Here is a 12,138-nt window from a genome sequence, read left to right on the forward strand (position 1 = left end):
ATGCAGCTTGGATCTCTCATCCTCACGGCCTTCCTGGGGCAACTGCTGGGTAAGTCCTGGCTTTCTATAAATGCATCCTTCTTCCCCCAAGGAAATCCTTGCCAGCCTCATCAGGATCATGCAGAGAACAACTCTTGAATTACAGGAAAACACTGTGAAATACCAGCTCACATTTGTGGTTTTGCACCATTTTTCTCAAGACGCTCTTACTGTTTGAAAGGAGAGAGAAGAGATACCTCAGACCTCTTCTGCTGCTCTTCTCTCACCTTCAATGCCTTTCTCTCTGCCTCTCTCTTCTGATCCACCTGCTCTCACCACAGGAGATCTCAACGCTCTCTCTGCACTCTCACATTTTTTCTTTCCAATGCAAATCAGCAGAACTTGTATGCTCTCATCCCACTGACATTAACTGGGTGTCCCATTCTGCCTCCTGGATGGCTTATGTCTGCCATGGCTTCCAGTTTTCCCCTGGTTGTTGACTCAGTCGGGGATCCCTCTTTCTACCATTCAGCTCACCATTGTATATACTGAGGGAGCTAGGAGCCCTCAGAGATGAGAGGGATGGGGAAGCAGGATGAATCTTTTTGACAGAGCCCTATGGATGCCTCAACATGATGGAGTTGTGCTGGTCCCAGCATGCAAACACTAGGCATGAAAGGCTGTTCCCTGGTTCTCTGGGTAGTAGGAGCAGGAGCAGGGAGGAGGAGCAGGAGGAGCAAGGAGGAGCAGGGACTCAGCACAGCTCTTCTCAAGATCCACACTGAGCTCAGAGCTCCACATTGCCACTCAAACTCCTCTCCACCTGAACTGTCCCCAGGCCTCAGGATTTTCCTCTAAGGCAGATGACAGGGAGCCTTCTATGCTTGCTTTTCACATGTGCTGGTGGTTTTCTTCCCCTGCTGAGCTGCTGACCTTTGCTTTCTTCCAGGCACCATGGGACAGATCACTGTCACCCAGCAAGAAGGACAAGTCACAGTGAAGCAGGGAGACACCTTCCAGACAACCTGCACATACCAGACTTCCAGCTTTTATGCCTTGCTTTGGTACCAGCAGAGGAAAGGCCAAGGTCCCCAGCTGGTCTCCTATCAGGCAACTGCTGGCCGCAAGCCCAGTGGCCATCTCACCACCGTGCTGAACACCATGGAGAAATACAGCCTCCTCCAGCTGGAGGAAGTCAAGCTCTCTGACAGTGCCTTGTACCTCTGTGCAGTGCGTGACACCCCGGTGCAGGGAGCTTCCTTGGCTGTGCAAGAACCCAGGGGAAGGAGGGGATGTGTCTGTGCAAGGCTGAGGGTGGGGGAAGGGGCTGTCAGGTGTGCCCTGGCAGTGCTGCTTCCTCTGTACACCCAGGGATCTGCAGGACAAGATCCTGTGATGGAATGTTTTCTGTCCATTCCACACATTGATTTATGCAACCATGGTCTTAAATAGTCCCATACCACACTAAATGAAGGCACAGTCTTCCTGTAGCCAATGCATTGGAAGTCTGGTAAAACACAAGCAGCACGCACATGAGCCATTGCATGTACATATTAGCGATTTATTCGTCTTCACCACTCCTAATACCCACAGGCACATACATCCTCCTCAACAGTGACTGAGTTTGTCTTGTCTCAAGATGGTGACACCTTAAAACTGGTTCCATTGTGTTATTTCCCTCTTGAACATTGGCCATGGCGGTTGATGTAAAGAGATGCTGTACCTTTTCTTCACATAGGCAGATCTCAGCATGGGGCCTCCATGCATCCTCATTCCCCTGTTCTCGCTGGGGACGTTAAACATTCTAGTGGGAGCTGGTCAGTTCCTCCTGCTCATCTGCTGTGATGAACTGGCACTTTTGGTAGCAAGTGTCCTGGATCTGCTCAGTCACAAATGATCAAATTGTGTCTGAGCACTGCTCTCTTCCCCTAGAGGGTCCTTCTGTCCTTTAATCCCTGGGTACTGTGGTGGGGGAAACAAAGGAAACATCTCAAGGGAAACATCCCCATGAACAGCAGCTGCTGCTACAGAGGCTCCCCACACAGGGACAGGCATTGCCCCTCACTCTACTGTGTTGGGGAGGACACTCATCACAGCCTCACAGACTCTCTGGGAATGTAGCAGCACCCACAGTAGAAGAATATGGAACTAAGGAGCTCTTAATACAATTTGGACATACACAAGTTCATGGGATCATCGGAGTGTGGCACACCTGGGACAAGCCAGACTCCCCACAGGTTGCAGACACTGAGGCTGGGGCACCAGAAATGACACTGACTGATCACAGTAAGAAAGGCACTCAGCCTCTTCAAAGCATTCCTTAAAATGCTATTTGTTAGCATTAAGACTAGAAAGAAAGAGAAGACCAGTATGGATAACCTGACAGCCCTTCAGATGATGGAACCCAGAACTGCGCTACATCATTTGCTGTCACAGAATGAAAGAATCACAGAATGGCTGAGGTTGGAAGGGAGCCCTGCAGGTCATCTGGTCCAACCTCCCTGCTCAAGCAAGGGCACCTAGAGCCAGTTGCCCAGGACGGTGTCTAGGTGGCTTTTGAATATCTCTAAGGAAAGAGCCTTGGCAACTTCCCCGGGCCTGCCAGGCCAGTGCTCTGTCACTCCCACAGCACAGGACAATGTGTTGTCCCCTTGACAGGGCACAGGACACTGTGCATATCTCATCCACAGAAGGGTTACACAGCTTTGGTCAATCATGATTTCAGATCATTTTCATCAAAGGAAACAGATCTTGTCATCGTTTCTACTGTCAACAACTACGACCCTGCCAGAAGTGTATTGTACACGAACAAGTATCAGCAGCTTCACGTCCTTATTTCTTGGAGTGTAAATCAAGGAGTTCAGCAAGGGAGTAAGAAAGGTGTAAAGAACAGACGCTGTTCTGTCAGTAGATGGTTTAAATCACCATTAAAAAGAAAAGAAAGAAAAGAACTTTTGGCTACAGTGCCCTTAATTGGAGCTGTAAAACCCACATGGATCCTGTGCCCTTTTCCTGCCTTTCCAGGATCATTTTTGTAGGGCTGGCCATCCTAAGGGCCGTTCCCTGTATTAGCACTCTAGACATTCTGCAAAACAAATCATGTTCCGGAGCATCACACCCATCACCGCACAACCCCAGAGCAGTTCTGGCCATAGCAAGAGGGACACCCTTCCTCAAGAGCTCATGGGGATGCTGACACCTCAGGGTCTCCTGCCTTCCATGGCATTTGTGGGGAGACACAGATCAAGGCAAGGTCTGATGCTCATTGGAAGTAGAGCAACTCGGAATATCTTCCTTAGCTCCAAGGAATGGTGCTCAAGAGAGGAGCCACTGCAGGCTGTCCCAACCTCCCACTCCTCTGAGAATGGAGACGGGTCTCCTTGTGCCCTCACCCCCTTCCACCCCAGAGCAACACTTTCTCCTTTGGCAGCCTGGGGAGTGTCCACAGAGGAAAGGACTACATGGAGGCCAGCCTTAAATGCAATGGAGCTTTAATGAGCCCAAAGACGGAAAGGAAGTCATTCCAAATGAAGGACAGGAGTGTAGGGGGCCCTGGAGGCAGTCAAGAGTCTGCTGTGCTTGACCATGTAGAAGTCTTCACATGATGTCTGTCTGCCTGCCCCATAGAAGGAGAGGAGAAAGATGATCCCCACCAGGCACGTCTTGGTGGGACCTTGCTGCCAAGGGGAATTGAACGAAGCAAGGAAAATGAAAGAAGGACAAAGCCGTTCAGCTACACTGCAAACACATCCCAAATCCTGATCCTTTGCCCAGCATGATGTTCTGAGTTCCTCAGGGAATCTCCCTGGGTCTTTCCCAGCATCTTTATCAGAGGAGGGACCTTCTGCCACAGTAGCGGCTGGAAATGCCAGAGAGGTCACAGCACCCAGAGGTGATGGGCACTCCATCACAGCTGAGGATGCTGCCAACAGCAGCAGAGGTGGAGGATCCCACAATGGTGTTCTGTGGGAAGGAGCTGAGGATGGGGCCAGGCAGGGTCACCACCACAGCAGGAGGCTCAATGACAACGCAGGAATTCTGGCACTGCCTGACACAGGGCTCATTGCAGCTGTTGGCCAGTGGGGTGGGGCCACAGGGCCGGCAGGGCAGGCACTGGTTGTAGCAGGACATTCTATAAGGGTTTGGAGGTGCACCTGGGAGAGAGAATACAGACAGTGAAGCGCACAAGGGTGAATGAGAAGCAGCCTTGTTTCCCCGTCACAAAGAATCTAAGGCCACTACTGAGTGGGGAGCTCAAAGCTCAGCCCAGAGCCCCATGGTCCTTATTGCCCTACAAAGAGCAGCCTGGACCATGGAGGATCTTCCCTAGTGCATAAACCAAAAGATCCCTCTGCCATGTCCCAGCCTCTCACTAAGCAGACGCTCGTCCCTCTGACAAGAACATCCAAGCCCCAGCACAGGCCACAGACAATATCAGCTGAGATGTCCATCAAGGAGAGACCTCACTTAGGAAAAGAAGGAGAAGGAGCTGCAGACTCACCTGGTTCCCAAGGAGAAGGAGGCCAGAGAAGTGGATGAGAGAGCAGGGACTTGGGCTGGCTTTTATACCTGCCCTTCATTGCCACAGCACCAGAGGCACCCTTTGCAGAGGTAACAATTTTTGCACAAGCTCATCTTGAATGCAAACCATCACAGCTAATGATGTGGGCTGTGCTTTGGTTTCCAACACTGCTGCCTTTTCATTTCCAGAGTTGTTTCACGCACATTCCCCATTCCCCATTGAAGGCTTCCGGTGATCAGTGGGATGAAAGGCCCCAGGATTTCCAGGGCAGGAATGCAGCAGTGTGGACAGAAGAGTCAGCTCAAGTGCTGTATGGTTCCAGGGCAGGAAAGACGCCTCAACATAGGCCACTCTGTTGGGGCTGTTTGAAGTGTCGTTCTGAGAAAGAAGCTCCAGCCGTCCTCACTAGACACCCATGGGCTCCTGTGCATGAGGAAGTGCCACATCCTTCTCTTGCCCTCCCTCCTCAGCTCACCCCAACGGTCACTTGATGTTGCCTTCCCGGCTGCGTGCATTGCGCTGCTAGGTTATGACAACATCCTGCCTCACACTGCCCTCAGGAAACTGGCCAGTTTTGACTGTCTCCTTGCAGTCTGTGAGTACATCAAAGACACCATGGGCATGCCAGGGGCCTTGTACTACCCCAGAATGCCCTAGCCTTGCTGTGGTTGTCCCCAGATGTCCTCAGCAGAGCCCACAGTGCATTTTTATGTGTTTCTATCTTGTGTGCTTTTGAGTGCAGCCAGCTTTTTGTGAATGGATACGGGAGCACAAATTTGTTTATGATTCCACACCAGTGTGCATAAGCCTGTGTGAGTGTGTGTGTATGTCCTTGTTGTCCCTCCTCAGGAGGGAATGTGCAGGTCATAGTGAGGACAATCTCCCCTGCTCTCTCCATGAGCACCACAGAGCAGCAGGTTCCCAGGATTAGAAGGAGCCCGAGTGCAGCTGAGCGGTGATGGCACCAGCCTGCTGGAGATGCGTCCAGGGAAGAGGCACTGAAATGCAGCCCCTGCCTTCTGAGATCTCCTTCTTCTGCGTCTCCACAGCTGACACTCTGCTGCTGCCCATTTCATGCCACAACAAGGATGGTTCCACTCCAATTTCGATCCTGAGTTGAATTCAGTGTGACAATATCAGGAGCACCTCAGCATGGCTGGCAGTCCCCACTCCCTGCCTCTCCAGGCCAGGACACAGCTGCTCTCCCCAGTGCTAGAGAGTTCAAAGGATGGGGATTGCTTTCTGGGCAAGGTGAAGGCTGAGAAATCCTGCCCACCATGTGCTGGCCATCCCTGAGTGGATCTGCTTCCAATACCGTGTCAGGGATATCTGGGTTAGGACACAGGGCCCCTCTCATGCCCAAGCTAAGGCCCAACGGAGTTGTTCAGCTCATTGGCCTGGTGCTGTGTCAGGCAAGGCCTGAGAGTGTGTCCCAAACAGGTACTGAATGAAAAGAACATGAAGCCAAGGGCCAAGTGCATTGCTTTCTCAGGAGGTAACAGGCACTGTGGAGAGGGCAAGGGCAGGGGATATGGGTACCTGCAGTTCAGAAGGAACTTTGATACCCTCTCCCATTCTTCTTTATGACCAAATTGGAGATGAATGGGTTCATTAAGAGGATGATAAAATGGGTGGAAAATTGGCTGGACTACCAGGCTCAAAGAGTTGTGCCTATGGAGAAATGGGCTGACTGGAGCCTCATGAAGGCCAAAAAGAGCAAGGGCAATGTTTTGTATCTGATGGAGGAACCAGCCCATGCACTCACGTAAGCTGGGAGCTGGCTGCCTAGGAAGCAGATCCACAGAAAAGGATGTGGGGTATAAGGACAGCAAGCTGAATGTAAGACCACAGTGTGCCCTTGCAGCAAAGGTCAAGTGCATCCTGAGCTAGATTAGTCAAAGCTTAGCCCACAGGTCCAGGAAGGTGACCCTGCCCCTCTGGCCCATGTGAGAACACATCTGGAGCACTGCCTCCAGGCTGAGGTGCCCTCGTCCAAGAAGGATATTGACCTACTGAAGCAAGTCCAACAAAGGCCACCAAAGTAGATAGGGGGCGGGCAAACATGACGTGCGAGGAGAGCCTGAGAGAACTGGGCCTGACCACCTCGGAAAAGGAAAGGCTCAGGGGAGACCTTCTTGCTTTCTACAACTGTTTGATCAGAGAGAAAAGAGACAAAGGACGAAGGCACTGGAAGTGCTAAGTGACTGAGTAGCATCAATGGACATCACCTAGCATGGGGAGAAATCTGTAGGATTTCATATGGGAAGCTGGACCATCTGCTGTGCCAAGGCCCCACTGCTGTGCCAGGCTGCAGCTGGCACTGTGCAGGCTTCTTCTTGCTGGAGGACAGGGAGAGTCCTTTTCCAAGCTGGGAAAAGTGGTATCCGTGCGGAGTCCCAGAGCGCTCTGAGCCCGGAGGAGCCCCCGAGCGGCGCCGGCACAGAGCTGAGCTCCGGGGCGGAGCTGGCGGCGGCGCAGAGGAGAGGAGAGGAGGCGGCGGAGAGGAGGCGGTGCGGCCGGAGCAGAGAGCCGGGGCTGGCGGGGGGCAGCGAGGCGCGAGCGGCGGAGCGGCGGGATGCGGCGGTGCCGGGGCACAGGGCTGGCAGGGCTGGCCGCGCTGCTGCTGGGTGTGTGGGGCTGGCGGTGGTGGATGGGTCCAGGGCTGTGCCCGGCGTGTTCCCCGGGGAGCCCAGCGCCAACTCTTCCCTCTCCTTCTTCAGCCTCTACTTCCCCCTCCTGCGTCTGACATCTTTTGTGCCCCTTTCCAAACCCTCCGAGTCTTCCTATTCTTCTTCTCCCTCTTTCGTCACCACCTCTATTGGTACAAGCCTCCTTGCATGCACGCCTCATTGTTCATGCACCCTTTCCTTCCCCTGTGCATTCCGCATTCCTAATTGGCCTCAATATAGCCCTCTCGCCTTCAGTGTAACAAGCCCTCTCCCCGTCTACTCTTCCGCTCTTCCCTCATTGATCTTCTGACCCATCTCTCCATGCAACTACCATCCCTAACCCCTCTTCCTGCTCCCTGAGGTCCCTTTCTCTTTTTACCCTCTGCTTCTCTCATATATGTAGGCACAAGTTTGCCTTCTGCATTGTGCCATACATCCACTCATCCCCCTGTGCATTCACCTTTTATACTTCTGAATTCATCCCTCCATCCTTCACTGTAACACACCTTTCCTGTCCTTCTGCCTCTCATCATTCATCCATGCACCTGACTTTCCTTCTGTCTCTCCATGCATCATTTGCAATTTCCCTCCCAGACTGCTCCCCTTGTTCCACACATGCCAGGATCACTCTCCATCCTTGTTGATGAGCTCCCTGTCCCCAGTTGTGCCAGTCTGTCTCTGTCTTACTGCCGCTCTTTGTAACGATTTCTTGTGGAAAAGAGCCATCTGAGCTGGGCGACCATTCTTGATTTTTGTTCTTTCCTTCTCTTTCTCAGCAGTGGCTGTGGGAAAAGCCCAGGTGCTGCAGGAGCCATCGGCACAGACCCCCGAGGGCACCGGCATCAACATCAACTGCTCGCACCCCAGCATTCAGGGGGACATGAACGTTCAATGGTACCGTCACCTTCCAGACCAGGCACCGCATCATATTGTAACGGGTGTCACTGGAGATAAACCAGTGCGGGGCCCGCCGGGGCGGCTGCGGGTGTCGGCAGACCGCCGCTCCAGCGCCCTGTGGCTCGCTCGGCCGCGGCGCGGGGACGCGGCGGTGTATTACTGCGCCCTGGGAGACACGGGGAGAGGAGCCGGGGCTGCGGCCGGGCAGGAACCGGCGCGGGCGGGGCCGGGCGTGTGTGTCGGGGCCGGGGGGACAGCCCCGGGCGGGCCCGCAAGGGGGCGATGCCACCTCGGCCCAAACGGCAACAACTGGCCCCTCGCCCCGGGCCGCTTCCCTCGCCTCACTGGCCCCGGCCCCGGCAGCGGCAACCCGCACGCCCAGAGGGACGCACACAGAAATCCCCCACCACACTGCCGCCGCCGCCGGGGCAGGAATGGCGCCCGGAGCGCTTGCGGTGTCCGGCGGGGCCCGGCAAGGAGCGATGGCAGCCGCCGGCCCCGCTGGCGCCCGGCCAGGAGCAGCGCCTTTCTGCTCTGCACAGGGCGGCGGGCGGCAGAGATCCTCCTGCCCACGGGCAGCCGCACAGCCCTCGCTCCTGCCGCACGGACCGCCGGCTGCACGGACTGCACGGACTGCACGGACTGCTGCTGCTGCTCTATGGGCAGGGGCTGGGGATCTCTTCCACCCCACTCACGTCGCCAGGCTCTCTTAGAACAGGAAGACCCAACTGCTACAGTGCCAACACAAGCCCTTACTTTGAAACCACAACCACAAGTGGTAACTTTGTCAATCCGCTCAGCTACACACTTACAACTTGAATCCTCCAGCTCCACACTCTGCTTCTGGTGTGCTCCTGCTGGTGTGCAAAGGCGTCCTGTGGAGCCTGCAGTTCTACTTTGGCACCAATTTAAGAAGGAGATACTGATTGTCACAGACACCTTCAAGTGTCTCCTGCAGTGCCTGGTGATCAGAACATAGAGCTTGGGGCACAGGATTCCCCTTAACCTCAGACTGAGAGCCTTTGGTGTTGAAGGGAAGTCCAGGAGACAGGAGAGAAGCCTGAGCAGGGCACTGGCTGAAAGACACATCTGAGACTCAAGGTCAGACTCAGGAGGGAGCCCCAGAGATGTGCTAAGTTACCCCATGGGCTGAAGGTCTGTGGGGAGAGCTGAAAGGGGGCTTCTGGGCATGGGGTCCTGGGCCCAGCCAGTCCCCAGTGAGGCCTGTGTGGCTGTAGGAGCTGAGAGAGCTGGGACAATCCGTGTTCAGAGGCTTCAGGGGCAGAGAGGAAAGGCTCAGGTCTCTTCCCTGCCTCAGCTGGGGCCTGTTGTGGCGGCCATAGTTGTATTCCAAGGGAACTCCTGGCAGGTTTGCAGTCATTGGAGAGCAGAGGGCAGCCCACTGTCCTTCTGCCATGGCCTCGACTGAACAACAGGACAGTAAAGGCCTTGTGGGAGCATGGTTGTGAATGGGGGCTGCTGTGCCAAGAACGTGCTTCCTGCAGTCCCTGCCAACTGTGTGAGAAAGGCCCTGGGTGAGAAGAGGCAGAGGAGCCCTGCTCCAGGCAGCAGACACCAGAAGACATGAAAATCAAGTAGGCCTTTTGCTTGCCTGGGTATTGAGGTTCTGGGGCTCAGGGTGGGAGAAGCATCTGGAGGCTTTGCGTAATGTGGGTAAGTGAAGGGACACAGAAGGACTGCCTGCACAACAGAGAGCTGTGTTGCCATGCCAGAGTGAGGCAGTGTGTCTGTCCCTGTGCAGCTGGTTTCTGGAGCAGATGCTCTTCACAGAGATGTTTCTCTTCAGGTTCCTCCTCTATGGCCAGAGGAGAAGGGAAAGAGTGTGTGACACCTGGGGCCAGGCACTTCACTGTGTGCTTGGTCCTCTCTCCATCCAGACAGTCCCAGGGACAGGGTGGACATGGGTGGGGGCAGGGGTGCCTTCTCCCTCTCCTGCAGAGCTGGGTGCAGGCCTGTGCAGCTGGCTAGGTGGTGGGTGTCAGGAGAAGTTCTCAAGGGATCCCTGTCCCTTAGATGGACACTACTCAAACCATGATTCTTTTATGTCTCTAGAGGGCTGCCTTGTGGTAGAGGTCGGGGGAAAGGCCCAAAGAGGCCTGGCTGGAGCAGCAGGGAGAGAGTTTTGCTCCACCCTCTGGGCTGTGGTTTGGAGGCCTCTTTGATCGGGCAGAGGTAGAAGAAGAGGTGAAGGTGCAAGCCTCAGGTCTCTCATGCTCGTAGGTCCCTGGGCACCCCCTGAAGAGAGAGCGTGACATGGTCCTGATTTTCCTGTCAGCCCTGGTGGGACTGGCTGACTTTGGTGAGATGTGACTTTCAGGCTGGGGAGCTTGAGGCAAGAGTTTGTGCATCTGGTGGTGGAAGGGAGGAGATGTGAGTGCTGACTGCCTGGGATGCCTGGGAATGTATCCGTAGGGAGATCAGGGTCTGCATATGGGTACAGCAAATAATCTGGGAGATGTCAGGAGTAATGGGCGTCAAAGGAGGAACAAGACCTCACCTGAACTTTGCAGCTGCTCAGCATTCCTGAATGTGCTGCTAATACATATTAAGCCTGAAAAGAGGGAAAGGTGCTGGGGAATGGACCAACGTGGCATAGAGCAGCTTCTCTGCTGTATGTATTGGATACAATGCTACCAATCTCTGTAGGGATGGTCATAAACAAGAAGCTGCAGAATAAACAAGGGCAAACAGCTCATCATTTCTGAGGCTAGGAAAAGTGAGAGGGACAGTGGGGACAGTGAGCAAACTGATGAAGTTGTAGATGGACAGGTCCATTGGCAAGCAAAGCTGAAAGCTCTTCCTGGCTTTACAGGTCATGCCCAAAAGGACTCTGTGCTCCAGTTCCCAGCAGAAATGACCATCCAGGCGGGACGCAAGGCAACGCTGCACTGCAATTTCTCCACCAGGGATTCCAATCCCTACATCTTCTGGTACCAGCAGCACCAGACCCAGTCCCTTCAGATGCTGCTACGACTAAGCAAGTACAGAGCTCATGAGGCATCAGGGAGGTTCTCCTCCACACTGTCTGCAAAGGACTCCCAGGTGCTTCTGCATGTACGGGACACCGAGCTCCAGGACAGCGCTGCCTATTTCTGTGCACTGAGCCCACACTGGTGCCCACAGCTGGCAGCAGTGCACAGAAACGTGGGGGTGCTCTGAGGAGCAGTTCCCTCCCTGCCACTGCTTGCATGGAGCTCTGAGCTCAGCCTGCCCAGCAGTGGCACCTGGGGCTGTGGTGAGGGTGGGCCTCTGCCTCCCCAGCCTGTGCTGCTGTGAAGCACATGCCAATGTGACTTTTACAGCTGTGTCTAGATCCAGGGTCTTTGCTGGTGAATAGAACCAAGAAACCTGACTTGTGGCAAGAGGCTAAACCATAAAGAAGCCAAACCAGGCTTCTAAATGCCCTCTGTTTAAAATAGCTGGTACACTGGCATGAGTCCTCAGGGCAAGTAACCTATCAGCTTGTGTGCTTCTTCCCTTTCCCTGTGGCTCCACTGATGGCCACAGCTGGAGAATGAAGCTTGTGGTAGGAGGCACAACTGCTCTTATGCTTTTGCCACATGGCCATAGTAGCTCCGGAAGGGAAGAGCCCTTCCTTGCCCTGCATCTGAGTGTCAAGTGTAAAAGACCCATCAGCCAGATGCTGAACAAGATTCTCTGGTTAAACCCTTCCTGCACTCATCCACTGCCAGAGAGTGGTCCCACTCTTTTTCATGTCTCTTCTCCTTCTCAGGAAAACCACCAGTGCTCAACTGGGAGGAACCCCTATGTTCCTGAGTCCGTGCTGGTTTCTCTGTCCAACAACTGGTAACCACATCCCAGTGATCTCATTTGCTCCCATAGGGAACACAATGGTTGCTCATGAAGCATCATCCACTTCACCTGAGAAAGCCTAGGCTAGATTGTAGTTGTCCTAGTACTGCTGCAGGATGGCCTGCCTCTCCCAAGTGATGTGGGTCTGCTCTGACAGCCCTGTTGCAGGCTTTGAATGCCCCTGTTTATCTTAGAGGGCTTTAGGAAGCGGTGATGGGGAATTGACAGGAGCCTTCA

At 54.2% G+C, this 12,138-nt stretch overlaps 1 protein-coding gene across 1 annotated transcript; it reads left to right on the forward strand.

The window, feature by feature from the left end:
- LOC141732610 (T cell receptor alpha chain MC.7.G5-like) lies at positions 1–5,158 on the forward strand. Its single transcript, XM_074561879.1, has 5 exons — positions 1–49; positions 929–1,224; positions 1,912–1,938; positions 2,721–2,850; positions 5,028–5,158. Exons 1-5 carry the CDS (start codon positions 1–3, stop codon positions 5,156–5,158), a joined length of 633 nt encoding a protein of 210 aa, XP_074417980.1.
- The last annotated feature ends 6,980 nt before the right edge of the window (positions 5,159–12,138 follow it).

The sequence above is a fragment of the Larus michahellis genome, chromosome 18 (assembly GCF_964199755.1).
Source record: "Larus michahellis chromosome 18, bLarMic1.1, whole genome shotgun sequence".
Lineage (NCBI taxonomy): Eukaryota > Metazoa > Chordata > Aves > Charadriiformes > Laridae > Larus > Larus michahellis.

Coding starts and splice junctions, on each gene's coding strand:
- LOC141732610 (XM_074561879.1), top strand. CDS start 1: ATGCAGCTTGGATCTCTCATCCTCACGGCCTTCCTGGGGCAACTGCTG. Junction 50..928: donor CTTCCTGGGGCAACTGCTGG/GTAAGTCCTGGC, acceptor GCTTTCTTCCAG/GCACCATGGGACAGATCACT. Junction 1,939..2,720: donor TTCTGTCCTTTAATCCCTGG/GTACTGTGGTGG, acceptor TTTTCATCAAAG/GAAACAGATCTTGTCATCGT.